This window comes from Aquarana catesbeiana, linkage group LG09, assembly GCF_042186555.1.
Source record: "Aquarana catesbeiana isolate 2022-GZ linkage group LG09, ASM4218655v1, whole genome shotgun sequence".
Taxonomy (NCBI): Eukaryota; Metazoa; Chordata; class Amphibia; order Anura; family Ranidae; genus Aquarana; species Aquarana catesbeiana.
In genome coordinates this window covers 226844716-226866334 of record NC_133332.1, presented here as the reverse complement: position 1 = coordinate 226866334, position 21619 = coordinate 226844716, and the positions used below count along the sequence as shown (strand labels likewise).

Genomic DNA, 21619 nt, shown 5'->3' with positions numbered 1-21619 from the left:
CACCTAGTGTGACCATTATGAAGGGCTCAAACCATCCCTGCTAAATTTTAATTGTATATTATGTGCTTGAAGAACAAGGGCCACTTAAGTGACATGATAACCGGTCGCAGGCCACAATGAGCAGAGTGGTCGGAAGACAAGTCCTTGTCCACTCTGCATATGCAGAGCAGACACGGACACAACCTGCTCTAATCTATGAGCCCTCCGATCTGCCCAGATGGAAGGGGATGGATCCCCTTCTTTTTTTTTTTTTTTTTTTTAACGGATCGGATTGGAGATAGGCAGGTGTAAACGGACTTGTGTCCAATGTTCAAGATATGGATAACTACAATATTGACTATTAAACAGTCGTTAGAAAGTACAAAATAAGTCCATAAGATACTGCACTGTACAGTGGCTACCGGCTGGGGGAGCTAGAAGTAACTCTGTAAAGATCAAAGCAAAGGAGGAGAGCAGTGCCATCTGAGTGCAGTATATAAAGGCAACAACATTTAAATGCAAAAAGTAAACCACTAACAAAGATAATACCGTATATACTCGAGTATAAGCTGACCCGAATAGAAGCCGAGGCACCTAATTTTACCACAAAAAACTGGGAAAACTTATTGACTAGAGTATAAGCCTAGGGTGAGAAATGCAGCAGCTACTGTGAGTGGAAAAGAGGGTCAACAATGCCCATTTTCAGCCTCACTGTGCCCATCTGCAGCCTCACTGTGCCCATCTCCCTGCCTCATGTGCCTGATTTCCAGAACACCGGGCGCTGTGACATGCAGTCTAGTCGGCGGCCATCCAGTGTAACAAAGCCTCTCCTCGTCTTAATCCGTGACTGAAGACTAATTCAGTTTGCCAGCAGTGAATCAGTGTTCCGCCTATCACGGACGAGGACGAGGAGAAGGCGGGGCTTTGTTATACTGGACGGCCGCCGACTAGACTGCATGTCACAGCGCCAGGAGATCAGGTGCATCAGTCTGCAGACGGGCACAGTGAGGTAGGGAGACTCGAGTATAAGCCAAGGGGGGCTTATTCAGCACAAAAAAAAAGTGCTGAAAAACTCGGCTTATACTCGAGTATATACGTTACTTGTGACAAGCATGTAACTGGCTCTCAATGCTGCAAGCCACGTCTGGTTTGCTGTGTATGGTATCCATCCATCTGGGCCTGGTGGTGTCCAGGGCTCCTGACTGGCGTGGAGCCACAGATGACAGCTAGTGGCGTCATATCTGGGAGAGTAAGCAGGAGGTGTGGCGGTGTTCAAGGCATGCATGCTCCATCATCAGGCCGTGCAGTGACCATGTCAAAGTGGGCTTATAAGGGCAAGCCGAGCTGGCGGACTACAACGCCCAGCAAGTCAGCACAGTGGTGCGCATATACAAGACCCACATGGAGTACACTGGTGCTCTGGGATGGCGGGTCAAAAACCTGGGCTTGCTGATCCACCATGCCAGAGCAGGAGGTCACGGGCCAGCAATTGGGCACCCCTAATGTAGAGTGTAACAAAAGAGGCTGGAGCACATACAGATGGACAGGAATATGCTCCCTGCCATAATTCCTATATGCCGCATATAGGAATTATGGCAGGGAGATTATTATTATTGTTGGATTATCTAAAGCTGGTCATACTCTAATGGAAAGTCAGCTGATTCAGCAAGGATCAGCCGAATTTCCATCAGTGTTTGGCCGTCCCTGTTAAATAGAAGTTGTTGATCTTTGATAGTTGATCGACTTCTGACGAAGGGGCATGTTGGAAAATTTTCCTTGATCAGCAACAGCAGCCACTAAGCTACAGCCGCTGATCAGTGTATTCTGAAAGCAGTGGATGCCGCTGTCAGAATGGAATGTCCTGGACACGGGCAGGGGTTGGTGGGTTTGGGATGGACATTATTTGTGGATGTTTTCTCTGAGAAGGGAACACAAAAGTTGCCCCTGGCAATTTGCCAATTATGCCGCACATGAGGAAAAATAGTAAAGAAGCCACCCCATCCAAACAACCATTCACCTATGGAAAAGGTAGTTGCTGTACTTAAAGAAAATGTGACATTCCTTTGAAAAGCTTAACTTCAAGCAGACAGCTAAAAAGATTATATAAATAAGCAGGAATTGACGTCTAAAGGATTTGTATTCCTTCTTACCCATTTCTGAAATTTATATAGCCCTGGCACACAGCACTGTCCTATTTGACAGCTCAGAAGAAGACCTGATTTCTCTCTGCTGCGGTCACAGCAGAACTTTACCCTATATTTAAAATCCCCCCTATGCATCCTGCTTTCTTCCTGTAAAAGAATAGGGCCTTTTTTTTTTTAATAAAAAGCGCTGCCCTCCCCTCCATGCACGTCATTTGCCTAGACAAACAACATCAAGTCACATATCATGGGAGGCCTTTAGACTTTCATCGAATGAGAAGAAAGGGGGCGGGTCTAGTGGTGCGTCATCGCGAGGTCCCGCTGACTGAACTAGGAGGAGGCGGTAGACCTCTCGATGACGTCAGAAGTAAGACGGTGGCATGGGACCAAGCGGTGTCTGTTGACAGAAGGCTGCCAGCGGGACAACGCTGGGTCAGGGGGGCTGGGGGAGTATCCAAATTGTGCACACATCGCCTGGAGGTAAGCACGGGAATGGGAAAAAAAATTAAAGGGAAAGAGGGTGAAGGTCCTCTTTAAGTAACACTTACAGGTCTTGTACGCTCCCCGTCTGGACAGTGAAAGTAGAAGCAACAGACTAATGAGCTCATATCACTATTACTTTCTCCTCCTATGAGCAGTGCTCCGTCCTCTCCCACTTGCTGTACAGTGCATTGCAAGATGCTAAAATCAAGCCACCAAAACCCTTCCCTCTGTATGCCCCTTTTTAAATCAGACTCACTTTGATACTAGGGGCTGACACAAGGCATAGGCCCTGGACACTGCAACTCCTTCTGTAAAAAACGAGAGCCCTTTTTGGCTCCTGAAATTTTTTGCGCTACCAAATAAGGCTAGGTTCACATCTATGTGGTTTTTAGTGCAATTCAGATCAACAGAAAACGCACTACAATCCATTTAACCTTATTTCCTATAGGGCTTGCTCACATCTATTGCCTACAATGGTTTGCCTGCAAAGTGTTTTTTGAAAATGTGCGGGGGACTTTTTTTTAAACACAACACAGTATGTTTTTGGCTCTATAGACATCCACGGAATTTCATCAAAAATGTATGTACATGCATTTTCCTACATTATAACAGACATCTCTTCCTAACAACATCAACACTTCCCATAAAACTTTCTGCTATCTGCAGCTGTTTCCAGAGGTTTATTTTCCATGAATATGGAACCATTGGATAATTGTTTTTTAGAACAACTGTTTTTACGCATGCGGCGTAAACTACTGACCAAAAATGCATATGTTCCTATTTTTATTTTTTACTCAAGAATGTGCATCGCTTGTTTACATGCCTGTGTGCATAGGCACATTACTAATTACTAATGGGTTGTATTTTAGCTCTTGAGCTTTTTCAAGCTGCAATGTGCAAGAGGCCTAAAAGGTAAAGACTCCATTAAGTCATTAATAAATGAGTCACAACCACTGTACTGATTATTTTTGAGATATCACTCACCAGGTACTCGAAGACAAGAGTCAAGGTCCTCTCTGTGTGGATGATGTCATGAAGAGTGACGATATTTGCATGTTTTAAATCCTTCAAAAGGGAAACTGCAAGAAAACCGCAATGGTACTGTTCAAGTAATGAAAGCAGAAAGCAATATATACAAAAGACTGCTTACTAGAAATATTGGCCACATATTAAAAGACTAAAATCCTTAGTGTGTATTGATTTGTTTCTAAAATATGCATCCATAAGCAGAACTGGATGTTCCTAAAGACTTGGAGGTGTTCCACAAGACAGCTGTATTTCAAAGGAAAATAACCTTCCAGATTCGCAAAGTGAACTGTCTCACTAGTTGTGTCCTTCTCACTTACCTTCTCTGATGGCTGTACAAGGAGCACCCTCCTCATGTTCCAGGCGAATTTCTTTAAGGGCAACCAGGTTTTCGGTCAGTTTACTACGGCCCTTGTAAACAGTAGCGTAGGTTCCCTGACAAGGAAAGACATAAGCCACAGTCAGCCAAGAACAACAGAAATCCCTATAAGATTTAAATACTAACTCAAAAACCATTTTTTGGGTTTTGGATAAAGTATTCATTTCAGTTTGTGAACCCATTGGGGAGATTTTCCCATCACCTTCTATCCCTGTGACATCAGGGCAAAAAATGAAGTTAAAAGTGGTCACTGGAGCAGGAAGGCATAGACAACATTAGGATTTTTGTACTCACCAAAAAAATCCCTTTGAAGCACATCGAGGGACACTGAAGGTGAAAAAATCTGAAGGCTAGTCAGGGATATGCCTACTACCAGCATGCCTAAATTTTGTAGCAAGGCAGTACTGAGCAGATGTGTGGCAGGACCCTTTTAACGCCTAAATTATCCACCACCCCCTCAGGTTGTCAGCCCTAAACTCAAAATAGAGTACAAATAAGAAAAATTATACAGTGCTGCACTGGCGTAAGGGTAAGGTGTACGTTTTATTTGTACTGTAATATTGACAGCATGATCATAAAGACACCGTTAGACCTGTGTTCCTCAAAGGACTCCAAAAAAAAAAAAAAAAAAAGGATTTTACAGTGAATACACGAATCCTATTTTCTTTCTCATTCTTTGAGGGACACAAAAGTCTTTGGGAAGTTCAAAAGTAGTCTGAGGGGTGGGCAACACAGCAAACAATCGCCAACAGGCCCAAGAAAAAAAAACAACAGCAAAGAAATGGGGGCTGCTCAAAGATCCACTTTTCCCCATTGCAAAACCAGAAAGGGTTCCCTGAAGCAGCAGTCCCCAAACTTTTTGGTACACGGGCCAGTTTTGTGGCCGCCAATTTTTTCAGGGACAGTGCAGTTTCCTTAACATTACAGCCCCCCCCCCCCCCCATCATAGTGCCCCTTGCAGTCGTGTCTATTCCTTTTCTCTCTAACATCACTGCCCCTTTCATTTTCTGCCTCCCCTGCACAGTCCTACCTTTGGCAGGACAGAGGCAGTTATCAGCACGTGTGTCCTTTCCCGGGTCTCTGGCCCAACCAGCGAGGTAAACCTATCAGCAGGGCAGGGGCGGGAGGAGCTGCAGATCTGGATGCTTGTTAATATGAAAAGACTCCTTCTCTCTGTTCAGACCTCCAGCTCCTACCACTCCCTGCCCTGCTGACTGGAGGACATCGGTGGCAGGGCAGGAGCCCCAGGAGAGAACACACAGGCTAAGTGGCACGGCTGGTGGTGTCAACTATGTTCCGTGATAGTCCTGTCCGGACCGCGGTCACCATTCACCTCCTGCCGTGTGGCTCGGCCATCAACAGGTCATGGACCGGTACTGGTCTCGCTCCCCGGGGATTGGGGACCTCTGTCTTGCAGGATAAAACCACCAGCTCAATCACTTGCCCTGCAGAGGTAATGGCTACAAGAAACACCACCTTGTGTGTGAGAATAGAGAAAGGATTACCTAGTGGGTTAAAACGAGAGTTTATGAAGCGCAAGGAGTCCCAGATTCAGCTCCCAAGGGGAACAGATAAGGGGAAGATACAGGGGAAGAGGAGATCCGGGCATAAAAGGTCCTAATCACAGAGTGAAAAGTCAACAGTCTCTAAAATAGAAAGTGCAGAAACCTGACATATGAAGCATCTGCAAGGAGTCTTCCCGGGTTAAAATACTGCATCCGCCTTGACAAGTCTGAAGCTATTTGGATCACAAGGATGCCCTTCCTATCTCAGTCCTGCAAAGAAGATGAGGAAGATGTTTCACAAGAGGAAAGGCATAGACCAGGGTGTAATGATCCCTCAAATCAACCAAAGCATCCACTGCTTCCACTAGAAGATCTCTGTACCTGAAGAAAAAAAACTTGTCAAGTTTGTACTTAAACTTGGAGGCCAGGAGATCCACATCCTGTGACACAGGTCCTAGAAATTCTCTGGGTGTAGGGACCACTCCTGGGTCCAGCTGCTGCTGGACAAGGAAATCTGCCTAATTGTCTATGCTGAAATGCACATGGCAGAGAAGGCTGGGACATTAAGTTCTGCCCAATACAAGATCCAATCCACCTCTCTTGGCACTGCAAGTCTTCTGGTTCCTCCATGACGACTGATATACACAACTGCAGAAGTGTCTAAATTTGCTGAAGTTCCAGAGCGTTGATCGGAAGACGAGACTCCTCCAAATGACCAATGTCCTGCATGAATAGGCTGGAATCTATCCTCCAAAGGATAGGAAATATGTATTTATTCGACTCTAGAGCTGGATTCCTGAACCTCCAATCCAGGTACAACCTGGTTCTCACTACAAAAAACAAATTGGTATGTCCAGAGACTGAACCGGAAAAGAGAAAAAAGAGACTTCCAGCAAACCGTCGCAACTAAAAATGTAACACTACAGCTATCTGCTTTATGCGTTCAACACTGAAATAAAAAAATATCTCTTTTAAAGTGAAAGGCAAGTCAAAATCTAACTAAGCTTAAATATACTCCCACCCCCCTTATTTGCCCATTCTATCTACCCTGTAAAAATAAAAATGCCTATAGTCAACTTTTCTTAAGCTGCGCCAGTCTGGTCACATGATCGCTTCAGTGTGGAGAAGAGTGCGCTGACAACGGCTGCTGAGCCTGGGCGATGCCCTCATCCAGAAGCTTACTTATGGGGCGTCCGCTGTTGGCTGTCCCTCCTCTACATTGAAGCTGGAAGCCAGCAATGTGACCAGACCAACTTCAGAACAGTTAAGTATAGGCATCTTTAGTTTTACAAGGTAAATAGAATAGGCTTAGAATGGAGGTGGGAGTAGATTTAAGCTTAGTTTTGACGTGCCTTCCACTTTAAGGGATTTTTGACCAATATGACATGGCTTGACAAAGTAAAGTCACAGCTAGGTTCGGATGAAGAGCAGGATCTTCCAGAGCTCTGAAAAGGACTTCCGATCAATTATCGATTGGGACGTTTAAGTATGTGTCAACCCTTACCCTTTAAACAGCTCATTCAGTTTAAATAGAAATGCAAGGCAAAACATTTGTGTATATAAAACGTGCAGGAGGGTGTGTCGGCACAAGTCTGATCATTGGAGGACAGGCAGGCTGTGCTCCCAGCACAGCTAGAAAACTGACCAGGCTGTAGTGGATGTGCTTCCATACCCTGGCATGGTCTGTTTGAAGTAGGAAAGCAGGGGACTGGCAGGATCACCAGGTATTTCAGAAACAGGAAGAAATACAAAGAGAACAGAACACTTTTAAACATGAGTACATGGTAGCACAGATGCATATCAGGAATGAAATGTTGAGGTAACAGACTCTTTAAAGATAGAGCTGTTTTCTATTGGAACGGCATCTTGATAAAGGCTGGACATGGTCACATGCCCAGACCACTTCTGTAGAAAATCTTTACTAAGTGGATAAAAGGCAAATAAACGCTTTTGTGGAGGGTGCTTCCAAACTCCACATATTATATAATATACCAAAAAAATAAAATAAATAAAATTAAAAAAAAAGTAAGTAGAGTAGAGGAAAACATGAATCTAGGCTGCAGGCAGTCCCGGACAAGTTTGCAGAAAGTAAGCTAGGGGCACCCAATATAGTGGGACTGTCCCTCCTGTATGTAGAATCATACACTGCATGACCCACGTGGTGGTAAGTTCAGGAACTCAAGAAACACGAACAGCTGGTAAGCAGGTGAGGGCAGGATGGCTAAAGGTGACCAAAGTCACTGTAAGCAGCCAGCAGGAATGGATCGAAGATTGGAGTTCCACCGGTCCCTTTGCAAGCAAGAGCAGTAGCAGAGAGATGCTTCCTTAAAGCTCTATGGCAGAAAAGAAAGTGCATGGCACCTGCAAGCGACACTCCTCCCAGTGCGCAGCCCAACCACTCACCAAATGAGACAGGGCAAATGTTGAGGCAATGCCAGCAGCTCTTGACCTTGAAAGCGCTTTACAGCTAACTTTGACCGAAAATGGAGTCTGAAAAGCGCCCCACACAGAGCCCAGTGCCTGAAGGTCATTTCCAGGCTATCCTTGCAACATCCTGTCCAGACACAATGCTCATAAAGCCAAGTTAAGGAAGACCACTGCAATCAAAGAGACAAAGCATGAGCACTGATGTAGAAAAGAGTTGTGATTGACTCTTTTTACCACAGTAGAGCTTAAGAGGACATCCATCCTCCTATGACACAAATGAAAAACAAAAATGAGGCATGCTGGCCATAGAAGGGGTGGGCTGGATTACAGTTTGATGTTTGCCAGTGTCCAATCCTCTTATAGGTGGCAATATAACCTGTAAGTTACCAACTTCCTTTAATCCTCGAAGGAAACAAAGAAAAACCATTTTCACATATTCTAACCCATCGTCAAGCTGCTAGACATATGTTTTTGTACGTGTCCCCACTGCAAAGATTTTCTATCACTTTTGTCCTGACAGAAAGTGAGGGACAAAGACAGCAATAAAAAAATACGACAGAGGCTCTAATGCTTTCCCACAGTATCAAAAACAAAATAAAACATTTTGGCTAGAATTGGGTTTTAATGAAGCAGCCACTTACGCTTTAATGTATTTTACAATAATCCATAGTTGCCCTTGCCTCCGTCATCCAGAATTTAACATAATTCTTGATCCAAAATTTCCCTCTTCCCAAACTCATCACTCCTACTACAAATAGCTTTTGTTGATGTCCTCCAATTCATTCCACCCTCAATAGACCTCTGACACGTTTCCTGCAGACGCACACTAGAAGTCTTTAGCTGCCTTGTAAATGTGATTTGTGGGCTACTGATGTGTTGCTGTACAACAGGGCTGCTTCCATGTAAGCCTACTCTGTGCATTACTATGTATTCCCATATGTGGGAAACTCGGTTCAGAGTTGGGAACCACACATATTAGAGGTACTTAGGCATGGCAATGTGGATTCCACATATATTTGCACATGTATGCAACTGAAAACTTTGTTTTTAGCAGTTTAGCTAGTTTTTTTTTTTTTTTTTGCTGGCTTGCTTGAAAGTGTGCTGGAGACCCCTTTTGTCACCTAAATCATGTCTACCTCCTCACCAAACCTTTATCAGTGTTGGTTACCCACCTCTCCCAATTTGTCCAACTTGACGTACGTCTCCAACTTCCCAAAACCAATCTCTGACTGAAAGGGAAAAAATACGTAAATCAGCACGAATATGAAAACAGGATACCAAAAAAGGGACTTTCCTTTAAGAAAAGGAAAATTTGTTTACTGACAGGCTTACTTACCAAAGAGACTCGTCTTAATCGCCTACTCAGGGGCTTATCAAATGGAGGGCTACTAAGAGACAGCTTCTCCAGATAACCCTCAGGAAGACGAATATCCGCTGGGAGGGACAGACGCTTATTAATATCCTAGAGAAAGGGTAAGATGCAGATTAAATGGCAGCAGTCATAGTCCAAAATATCTCAGGTTCAAAGTTCTCTCCCAACATTATGTGAAAAATATCAAAACAAAAAGGAGGGGGATCTATTCAGGGTGATAAAGTAGTTCTAAAGCCTAAACATTTTTGACCTTAATGTATTCCTTGTATTAAGGTAAAAAATGTTTAGACATCAGTATCCCCCCCGCCTTCTTTTACTTACCTGAGCCCTCATTCGATCCAGCACTGTGCATATCTGCAGCTCTTCTCTCCCCTCACTTCTGGGTCTCACTGGCTTTGCTGTGGCACTAGAAGCTTCTGGCTCCCGCTGCTGTCAATCAATGCCAGTGACGAGGGAGCAGGGCACAGTGTCAACTGATGTAGCAGCGGGACTTGAGAGCGAGCTTGCACAAGTGTCCCCATTGGAAGCAGCTTCCTATGGGGGCACTGGACATAGAGGAGAAGCCAAAAACACCGGCGAGGGACCCGTGAAGAAGAGGGTCCCCCGCACAGAGCAGGTAAGTATAACATGTTTGTTTTTTAAATACCTTTACAACCACTTTAAGGTTCAAAAGACCCTAGGTAAAATAGGAAACCTATTAAAAAAAATATTGAAGCTGAAATAGTTTTTGAAGACCCAGACTTCCGGGCTGTCATATTTAAACTTCTCTCATAAGCAGAATGTAGTGAAGGGTTGGGACCACTGTAATGCATGTGTCTTCTGAGTCAGTGAGGTGAGGATATGCAAGAGGATGGCAACTCCAATATTTTAAATATATGTATCCTTTAATGGTCTTCTTAGAAAAGATGAACCACTGTGCTGTGGTCTGGATTCTTTCCTAAATGAACATAATATAACTGGATACTAAAATTTATAAGTAAAAGTTGATCCAGGGACTATCCGATTGCCTCTTTGGGGGATCAGGAAGGATTTTTTTTCCCCTGCTGAAGCAAATTAGATCATACTTTACTGGGGTTTTTTGCCTTCTTCTGGATCAACTTTGGGTATTCGATAATGTATAGCGATGTTTTCTGTTTTTTTTCTCCTCTTCTCTTTGTTGGTTGAACTGGATGGACTTGTGTCTTTTTTCAACCATATTAGCTATGTGGTCAACCTATACAAAAACAACAGCAAGGAAGAAATAAACCCAATCAGTTTCACCTCTGTAGATATTTTACGAGCAGCGTTGTTCCTCATCCTCACTCGCACAGGTGATTGAACCTCATCCGAGGAGCCAGACGCTTGATCACTCTCTCCGTCCGAACCCATCTTTAGGTCTTCATGTACAATCTCTACGCAGAAGGAAAAATTGGGTCATATGAAGGAGAGTAGCAAGTCTGAGATCACAAGAAAAGAGACCAAATCTTGAAGATGGAAAGCATTTCTAGAACAGCTACTAAACTTTGTATAGGTATCTTGTTGGATTTAATAGATGGCTGGATAGGTTATTTGAAGAAAAGTTCAAAATTGGCCGCCAAGCAGCAAAATTCAATGGTGAAAAAATGTTCCAGAAAAAAAGCAAAAAAAAAAAAAGCATGACTTCATGTAACGAGTGGGAGAGCAGACACATCAGAAAAAAACTATGTTATGTTTAAAGAAAAACAAAGGTTATGAGAAATGCCAGTAGAGAGAAAGAGGCTACAGTTTCTGTTCCAATGAAATAACGCCTGTGACAAAAGTAGTGCAGGCTTGGACCAGGAACCAGGTGGTCGATGAGCCTCAAAAGAAAACTACAGCTTGTACCCACATTTATGTAGCCTTTCCAACTGCTGCCAATGGAGAATATGTTTTAAAACTACTGGAAATGTTGTGTTGACTCCTGAAATTAGCTTTTGTAGTAGGTGGAGTGAGCAGCTACATCTGATTCTGAGGGTGATGCCAAAGGCCAAATAGGCCACAAAGAGGAAAATAGAGATGAGGGTCTGCTAAAACAAGGTCTTAACATAGGGTCAGTCTACTACGAAAAGTTGCGGCTGCTACCCTAAGGCACACAAACATCAAGAAATAACCCCTTAACCACCAGAAGATTTACCCCCCTTTATGACCAGGCCACTTTTTGCAATATGTCACTGCATTACTTTAACTAACAATTCCGCGGTCATTCAACGCTGTGCCTAAATAAAATTTGTCATTTTTTTTTTTTTCTACAAATAGAGCTTTTTTTTTTTGTGGTATTTGATCACCACTGCGTTTTTTACTCGTAGCACTTTAAACAAAAAAAAAAAAAATAATGTTTTTTACTTTCTGCTATAAAACATATGCAATTAAAAAAAAAAAAAAAAAAAAAATCTAATTTCTTCATAAATTTAGGCCAATATGTATTGCTACATGTTTTTGGTAAAAATAAAATCCCAAAAAGCGTATATTGATTGGTTTATGCAAACATTATAGCGTCTACAAACTATGGGATACACAATGGAATTTTTAGTTATACTAGTAATGGCGGCAATCAGAGATGTCTAGCAAAAATGCGATATTACGGCAGCCAAATTGGACACTTATGCCGTGTACACACGGGCGGACTTTACGACCGGACTGGTCCAATGGAACGAATCCATCTGACAATCCGATTGTGTGTGGGCTTCATCGGACCTCCAGCTGACTTTTTCTGATGAAAATCAGACGGACTTTAGATTTAGAACATTTCAAATCTTTCCAACGGACTCGAGTCCAGTCGAAAAATCCATTCGTCTGTATGCTAGTCCGACGGACAAAAAGGACGCAAGGGCATCCACTGGCTATGAACTTCCTTATTCTAGTCCAGTCATACGTCATCACGTTCAAACGACTGGACTTTCGAACTGACTTTAGTCCGTTCATGTGTGCGCAAGTCCGGTCGTTCGCAAGTCCATCGTAACTCAGTCAAAAGTCCGTCGGAAAGACCATCAGACATTTGATGCTGAAAAGTCCACCCATGTGTACGCGGCATAACTGACACTTTTGACACTCTGCGGGAACCAGAGACATTAATATAGTGAAGTGCTAAAAGTGCAGTGCACTTTTTTTTGCACTTTTTACAGTGCTAAAAATATGCACGGTCACTGCACTAATGACACTGGCTGGGAAGGGGTTAAAAATCTAGGGTGATCAAAGGATTAACTGTGTGCCTAGCCAGTGTTTGTGTTTACTACATGTGTTGCTTTTACTAGGGGAAGAGATGGATTTTGAGTTCCTGCTTTGCAGGAACACAAAATCCATCCCTTCCATGTCAGAACGGAACTCTGTCTTGTTTACATAGGCACAGCTCTGCTCTGAGTCTCTGCCCAACGATCGGCAGGTGTCGACGAACATAGAGTGCCCGGCACCCGCAGATCGGTGCGGCCCATGTGCACCCCCTGCAGGCAGAAGTGTGGGATCATGTGCGTGTATATATATGTGATCCAGCGCACAGCTGCTGCCCTGTAGCAGTAAAACTGCAAGTGGTTAAAGCACTGCTCTGGGCAAAAATCATAACTGCAGGGTCTCAGTGATATGCCGCACACCTACAAGCATTCTTTGTGTGCACTTCCACACTCCTCTAACCTTGAAAATCTGAAAATGGCTCCCATCTGCTGAGTGCCTACAGAAAATAAAAAAATGCCTCAGAGCTGAAGAGGAGGAAGATTTCCCAGAAATGCATCCTCTGCTAGTGTGATCGGTGTGGTAGACCTTTTTTGCATTAGGTGGCTCAGCGCCTAAGAAGAGCCTGCACATTTTCAGCGATCCAGACGCTGGGTTATGGACTGACCCTGTGTGTGTCTCGGGGCAGTGCACTGACGGCAGCTTTTCTTCTTTTACCTTGTATCCTATTTAGATTTTTTGGATATATGGTTTTTATTTTTCTAGTGAAACACACACAGTACATTGATCAATTTCCCCCGTTTCTTTTACTGTCTTTAGAGAAAGCATTGGTGAGAGTCTAGCGCTCGCGTTGGCGCTCAGGTTTTTATGTTATACCAATACTGCTACCCAAAAGATAACAAAATGACTGCCAAGAGTAAAGATAGAATAGGAAATGGATGTAAAGCTTAAAAATCTCACAAAATGTTTGACAATAAAGTTGTGGGAGAAGTTAAAATAAACCAGTCATGTGATGAATACGGGGGTCTCCCTCTGAACATGCTAGATGATTGCCTGCAATACAATACTAGTTGATCACCTATCACACTGCAAGTGTGAGTATGACAGCTAGCAATTAGCTTTTCAGGAGATGTCGGTGGTGTTATCTTCTAACTGTCTCCCATAATGGGTTTCCTTTAAAGTGAAACTAAAGTCTAACTTAAATAATTGCGAGCAGGCAGGCTCTTTATTGCAGAAAAAACATGCAAAGTCTCTTCATCAATAAAATAAACTTGCCTGTCTGCTTGCAGTCTTCTTTAGAAGAGACTAGACTTTACGTTTAGCTGCACATGCACAGTATCTGTGTGTCGGAGGGACTGAACTCCTGCAGATGAGCAAGAGTTACAACATTCTGTGCCTACTAATCAAGAAGCCAAAGACCCAACACCCAGAAGAAGATGGTGAAGATGCCAGCACCGGCAAGGGACCAGAGTAAGCTTTGGAGACTTTAGTTCAGTTTTAAAACAACTCTTTCATTCTTCAAAGTTTACTGAATTTATTTGGCCAACACAAATGAATGCACAATTAGTGAAGAAAAACTCTGCAGTCTGTCCAGCAACTCAATTAGGCCAGCCATACACAGTTCGAATCTCAGCCGGTTCAGCAGGAACCGGCCAAGATTTGAACCATTAATGGGCAGGCTGAATGTACCAAGTTGACCAATGGATCAACTTGGGTACAACCAGCCTGCTGGATTTGCTTCCAATTATTGCAAGGGGTTGCTATAGCCACTAGCGATGATCACTGTCTTCTCCCGGTGGGCGCGACTTCCTCTGCCCACACTCTTGCCTGCCCGCCAGGAGAACAATGGCTCTTACCCATCAAGGAATCCAGCTGTGTCCTCACCTGAGCCGATTTTCCAATCGGGTGCTACCGCCGCCATCTCCTCTAAGGGAAACCAGCAGTGAAGCCTTGCGGCTTCACAGCCGGCTCCCTACTGTGCATGCGTGAAGCCGGCTGCGCTCTGTGAATGGGTCGGCTGCGGGGGAAGGAGGCGGTGAGGTGAACTTCTGGCTGAGTTCGCCGTGGCAAAGTCAGCCAGAAGTGGGAGTGGGTACCTGTCAAAACCAGGTACACACTCCTCCTAAAAGGGGCCAGATGTCGCAGTGGAGATGGGGGAAGGCGGACAAGCGCAGCTTCACCTTTTGGGTGGAGCACTGCTTTAAGTGGGTTTTCTCTAGAGCTGCACAATTAATCGTTAACAAATCGCAATCTTGATTCAACCCCCCTCATGATCTTCATCCTGCATTTCCTTGATTCAGTGCAAAGAGTTCTCTGCTCACAGCTGACAAAAAAAAAAAAAAAACAGGCAGCCTGCCAAGTTTATCACAACATTGTAAGCCCTGGGAGATAACTATAAACAAAGTGTCATTTAGTTATTTTAGATCAAAGGGATGAACTTGGGTCTGTAAATGAGGTTAGTTTAACCACTTAAACAGGAACTGCAGTCTGCTCACATAATTTTTAACAAAAACATCTTTGCCATTCTGAAGCTTCCCTTCAACCACTTTGCATATTATTTCATATATACTGTGATTCTGTACTTGCCAAATATGCTGCAGAAATATCCCTCCACTGAGTCCGGCTGCAACCATTTTAACTGTGGGCATTCACTTCCTGGATTTACTCAAGACACACAGAGGCACACCTCCAGCCCTGCAGCTTTCATTGGCCCTCTTATGACTCATCCCCCCTCCCTTCCTGGCAAACTCTCACAAGAGTGAGTGAGAGAGCTGTGCATGATGTCAAAAGCCTAGGCTTTTTATCAGACAAGAAACAGGAAGTGGGCTGTATAAGGTATTTACTGGCAAAAAAAATGTTTTACTATCCAAAGTTAAAACAACAACAAGGGCAGAAGATTTAATAGACAGAAAGATGAAAAAATGACTGAAGAGCCGCTTTAAAGACCAAGCCTTTTTCTGACACTTGTTGCTTACACGTTAAAATCTGTATTTTTTGCTGGATAATCATTTAGAACCTCCAAACATTTATATTTTTTAGCAGAGACCCTAGAGAATAAAATGGCGGTTGTTGCAATATTTAATGTCACACTGTATTTGCGCAGCGGTCTTTCAAACGCATTTTTTGGGGGAAAAAAGTACCAGTTACTTACCGGTAACTGCCTTTCTGGGAAATCTTCCAGGGCGGCACACCTGAAAGATGAGAGGCTCCTCCCTACAGGAAACACAATCAATCGACAGCTGTTTTAAGTCCCCACCCTTCCCCTTGATCCTTAGTTTGTAGAGAAGTAACTCCTGAACCTGGTTCACAAGGGAAATCATTCCTCATAGACACTCACCTTCTAGTGTTCTACAATTTTCTCTCCTGCAATGGGTGGGAAGTAGGCCTGCCGTCCTGGAGGATTTACCAGAAAGGCAGTTACCAGTAAGTAACTGGTACTTTTCTCAAGTCATCTTCCAGGACGGCACACCTGAGAGGATAAGCAAGTACCTCAGGCCTACCTTAGGGTGGGACCACTGCAAGACCCTCTTGGCCAACCTCGGTTCTGCAGTGAGCTTTACCTCCACTCCATATGCTTGATGAAGGTATCTTAGCTGGATCATGCGGCTGATCTGCAGGTCTACTCCACCAATGTCCCTGCCTTCTCTGCTTTGGATGCAGGATCTAGGTGGAGGGAGCTCATAAAGATGGAATCAGAAAACATGTTAAACTTGTAGGTTAGCAATGTTGCCTGTCTCACACATCTAACAACCATGGCCTATTGTGCCTATAGGTGCTACTTAGAACCACTAAAAAGATTAATCAGAGACCTGTGTTGTAAGACAAGGAAACTACATTGATTAATAAAAGGGCCTGTCTTAACACTACCCTGTTCAGGGAAATAAAACCGCAAAAAAGGGGGGCCCCTGACAGACAACCTTTTTTGTTCATTTCTATCTTTACGTCAGCAACGACTAAAGGGAAGCCTACCTAAGGGTAATAGATTAACAGAAGCTTGATCCCTGGGTTTAAGGCATGCCCAATCTATGGCTTTACTTACGCCTGAGAGCCTACTTCAGGAGATTAAAGTGGAAGTAAACCCTCCTATCGTTTTCAGCCAAGGAAGCCGCCATCTTGGCCTCTGTTTAATCTACAACTGCCATGATGCTGCACATGTGATCCGTTATGACACCCGCCATTGGATGGTTTGACAGTTTGGTTGAGAGCACAACCAATGGGAGTGTTACATTTCCGGCACGTGCCGGAAAGGTAACTGTTTTATGGATGGGTTTACTTCCGCTTTAAAGTCCATAGCAGGAGTAGAACACTAATATTGCTACATCTAGTTTTGCTAGAAGGGTGAAATTAAGGCCATGCACCGAGCCGTAACTTATTCGGTCGGGTATACATCTTTATACTTCATCTTCAGGCCATAATACTCCTCTGAACAGAACTTCCCAAGTTCTTACTAAACAGGGTGATTCTTTATCGCCTTCCTCCGGTGTCTTATAACACTACTGGGCTTCAACCCTAGGAATTGGTTCTGGCATCCCTAAATTTAAGGGGCTGAGGCTTTCTGACATGTGACGTCTGCAGCCGGAACTCCTGGCCCCTCCACGGAAAAGAGGGCTGAAATACAAAAGGTGATAAATGCGTTATTAATATCACAAATAAAAAGGTCAGAGATTGTGGGCAAAGCGCAATAGATTTAGACAGAAAGGACACAAGCATAGACAATGTTGTGTATCTGAGTGTGGCTAGCTAAACCAACATATCAAATATGGGAAGAGACCCCCAAATCTGAACCTCAATGTAGACAAGCAGTCCTCACAGTCTGGTTTTCTGATGCGCGGTCAATATGTAAAAACATTAAGACACAAGCAAACCCTAAATGCTGCGTGTTTCTGAAGCGCAGCTAGCTAGGTCATAACTGATATAAATACAGAAAGGACGGGAACCCTCTTTACGGTGGTGTTTTACTGATGTACAGCAAAACAAGGCCATAAATATAAGACAGAAAGACCCAAACTTCTATGTTGCGTATTTCTGACCAACCACCAAATACAGTTATAAGATCGATATGAACACCAACTCCCATGTTGTGCATTTCTGCTGTGCCACAGGGTAAAATAATATGGAACACAAGACAATCTTTTCTGTTATGCAGTTCTGTAGTGCAGTCAGATAGAACCAACGCTGAGAAAGGACACAGGCAAGCTGCAGCATTGTGTTTTTCTGAAGTCTAGTAAGGTAAGGCAATATGAAACAGAAAGCACCAACAAGCTTAAAAGTTGAGTATTTCTGCTGTGCAGCAACAGAAAAACAGACAGCCTTCACTTTCTGGTGTACTGCAAAGTAAGGCTCCATGATGTGTATTCCTGTTGTGTAGCAAAACCTCACCCAGAAGAGACAGATAAGCTTAGGGCTCCCACACCCGTGCGACCCAACCTGCAACCTGGGACTGCAAAACGCAAGAGAAAAGTCATACACAGACACTCCAATGGGTACCATCCGTGTCAGTGCGACTCCGGGTTGCAGCGCCTCCAAGCAATCCCTGCTTTCTGGATCCACAGACCTCAAGATTACACAGGTCGCAGGGAAAAACTTGCAATTTTCAGGTCGAACAAGCGAGGGGTCCCCAATGCTGTGTCTCCCTGGAGGAGTGTAGCCAACAACCCCCTGCTGTGTATCCCTAAGAAGCAGCAAGGTAGAACAATGAGAAACAGAAAAGACACCGCTCACGGCTGTGCCTTTCTGATATGCAGCCGATAAGGCAGTAAATATAGGACATACAGGACACAAACAATCTTCAATCTTTGTGTATGTTTGATATGTAGCAATATACCAAAACTGAACAGAGATGCCACCATCCTCAATGTGTCTCCCTGCTGAGCAGCAAAAGCAAATCAGAGAAGGACAAGCAACCTTCACTGTTGTGTCCTGATATGCAGCCAAGACATGAAAGACAGACAACCTTCAATCTTGTATATCTCTGATGTGCAACAATATAACAATTCTGAATAGTGATATCACATCCATATTGAAGTGATTTGGCATGCGACTCAACATGTCAAATCACATGCCTAAAATCGGCAGCCATTGCCGTTAATAGCACCGTGTGAATCGGCACAACGCCACTTTGCGGTGCTGCACCAATTACCAAAGGCTGTATATGTACTACCCCTGGCACAGGTTCAATTTGTATTTCTGCTATGTAGCCCAACAAATCAGGACCATCAATATTCACTGCTGCCTTTCTGATAAGCAACCAATAATACAGGACACAAAAACCCACAGACTGACCTCAATCTTGTGTATGTCTGATATGCAGCAATATAACAATTATGAGCAGAGATGTCACAAGACTCAATGATGTGCATTTCTGCCTTGCTGCACAAAACCAGAAAATACAGACCACCTTCACTGTTGTATTTTTCTGATCTGTAGCCAAACAAAGCAGTACCTTTAGGATATAAAGGACACCAAACAAGCTTCAGTACAGTGCATTTCTGATGTACCGCAATATACCCCTTATGAGCAAAGATGTCACAAATCTCAATGTGTATTTCTGCTGTGCCACAAAACATACCAGCAAGGACAAACCTTCACTACTGAGGTCTACTGGTGAGCAGCCAAGAAGGAGTCATGGTGTATCCCTTTATGAAATAACCAAACAGGGGCAAATTATTTCATAGGCATAGCCTGGGCTGTAGAGCCTAACCCTTCACCACCAGTGAAAGAACAAATCCTAAAATGGTTGTTCTACCTTACTATAGTAGCTGTTGTCCTACCTTACCTCCGTTCCCTGAGACTGAGCAAACGCTAGCCAGCTCATACACAGGAGGGGCTAATCAGCAACGAAAGTCTAAACCGGTTCACGACCGGCACAAGCCCATGTACGTCGGCAGAATGGCACGGCTGGGCAAATAAGCGTACCCGTACGTCCCTTTAAATTTGCCACTATGTCACTGCGTGCGCGCCGGCCAGGAGCTCCGTGAGTTGGGTCAGGGGTCCCGCGGACTCGATCTCCGTGGAGATACCCACGATCGCCTCACGGAGAGGAAGAACGGGGAGATGCTGATGTAAACAAGCATCTCCCCGTTCTGCCTAGTGACACTGTCACTGCTCTCTGTGATCGGGAGCAGAGATCAGTGATGTGTCACATGTAGCCACGCCCCCCCACAGTTAGGAACAGACAGTAGGACATACTTAACCCCTACCTAGCCCCCTAGTGGTTAACCCCTTCACTGCCAGTGTCATTTACACAGGAATCTGTGCATTTGTATAGCACTGATTGCTGTATAAATGACAATGGTCCCAAAAATGTGTCAAAAATGTCCGATGTGTCCGCCATAAGGTCGCAGTCACAATAAAAATCGCTGATCGCTGCCATTACTAGTAAAAAAAAAAAAAAATCATCCATAAAAATGCCATAAAACCATCCCCTATTTTGTAGACGCTATAACTTTTGCACAAACCAATCAATATACGCTTATTGCGATTTTTTTTTTACCAAAAATATGTAGAAGAATACGTATCGGCCTAAACTGAGGGAAAAAAATGTTTTTTTAAATATTTTTTGGGGATATTTATTATAGCAAAAAGTAAAAAATAATGCGTTTTCAAAATTGACGCTATTTTTTTGTTCATAGCGCAAAAAATAAAAACCGCAGAGGTGATCAAATACCACCAAAAGAAAGCTCCATTTGTGGGAAAAAAAGGACGTCAATTTTGTTTGGGAGCAACGTCGCACAACCGTGCAATTGTCAGTTAAAGCGACGCAGTGCCGAATCGCAAAAAACTCACTGGTCAGGAAGGGGTAAATTCTTCCGGGGCTGAAGTGGTTAATGAGCCCAGCCCTAGAGACCAATTAAGACAGCCTCTAGAAGAGGTGGTCACCAATTTAGCCTGGAGGTAAACAGCTACCTGCAGGCCTTAAACAAGCAATCATGTAGCTCTTGGATAGGTTTGCACAGAAAATCCTCAATTAAAGGATGTAGGAAGAGATTTATGGTAAATCACCTTTACATCTGTCACTGAGTGGACTGTAGCCCAAACCAACAAAAAGGTTTTTCTTACCTCCTGCACAATAATATAACCACATTGTAAAGGTTAAAGCTTATGAAAAGTTACCCATAGCAAGCAACCCCCAAAAGGAGGATCTGTCACAAGGGAACCCTTACTGTGCCACACAGAAACTTGGTCCCTGCCACATCGTTGAAAGTTAGATCAGCTTTTAGGCATCTTGGAGCAACTTCAGATTCCTAGCAGCTGGGCTAATAGGACCGGTAACCTAGTGCACCTGCTGACCAGAGGAACTTCTGAATCCTCCAACCACTGCACAATTAATAACTTGTTCAGTGGTATACCTGGCCTGTAAGTAACTCTTTGTATCTACCAGGTCCCCCCTCTTCGCTATATTCACCCCTACTAATGTACCACAACTGGGCATGTAGGGAGAGGCTGGCAACCTACTGTTGCGATAACCACAGTGTCTCTGATGTAAGAGGGAGCTGTGGCTGGTGGTTTCAGCAGTAGCTTCTGGGCTATTTGTATCCAGACCCCAGGTCCTGCACTGCACCAGTCAGTATATACACAGGGAAGGGGGGGGGGGGGGAGCAATGCCTTACCTACCGCTTTCCCATCTGAGGTAGTTTAGGCACACTCGCTCCTCTGCACAACGTGTCCACCATACAGCGTCTCTGATGTAAGAGGGAGCTGTGGCTGGTGTTTTTAGCAGAAGCTTCTGGGCTATTTGAATCCAGACCCCAGGGGAGATTATCTCAAATGCCCATCTGGCTGGAATTGGGGATTTTGCAGCTAAATTCCAAGGCAAAGAAAAGTACTCACCATTGTTGCCTTCCCCTGGTGCCTCCTCGCCTAGCGAAAGGAGGATGTGGGTGCCTGCTCCTGCTGATTCTCAGCCTTCCCTCCTGGGTAAGAACTTCGCCATTTTCCCGAAGTCAGAAAATGACGTGGGTGCTTGACGCCCGGCGCCCTCCCCAGCAGCGCAAGCTACCAGGGGCCCAGGAGTTGGGGGACGCGCTCCCCTCTGGAAAGAACCGATGGCCAGCAGCCCATCTGAACGGAGGCCCGAACAGGTAAGGGGGGAGGCAGGATAATGGCCCCTGAGGTTCTGGGTACACCACTGTACCCAGGGTCCTTGAGC

The 21619-nt window shown here is 44.3% G+C and overlaps 1 protein-coding gene across 2 annotated transcripts in view; it reads right to left on the bottom strand.

Annotated features, from left to right (window-relative positions):
* The window catches only part of CDK16 (cyclin dependent kinase 16), a 53298-nt gene that overhangs the window by 17002 nt on the left and 14677 nt on the right, over nucleotides 1-21619 (bottom strand). For both annotated transcript variants that reach the window (XM_073599874.1, XM_073599875.1), the window contains 5 exons: nucleotides 10573-10703; nucleotides 9277-9402; nucleotides 9113-9169; nucleotides 3950-4064; nucleotides 3588-3682 (listed from right to left, as the gene is read on the bottom strand). In XM_073599874.1, coding sequence (XP_073455975.1) covers nucleotides 3588-3682; nucleotides 3950-4064; nucleotides 9113-9169; nucleotides 9277-9402; nucleotides 10573-10703 — 524 coding nt within the window. The remainder of the gene's footprint in view (nucleotides 1-3587; nucleotides 3683-3949; nucleotides 4065-9112; nucleotides 9170-9276; nucleotides 9403-10572; nucleotides 10704-21619) is intronic.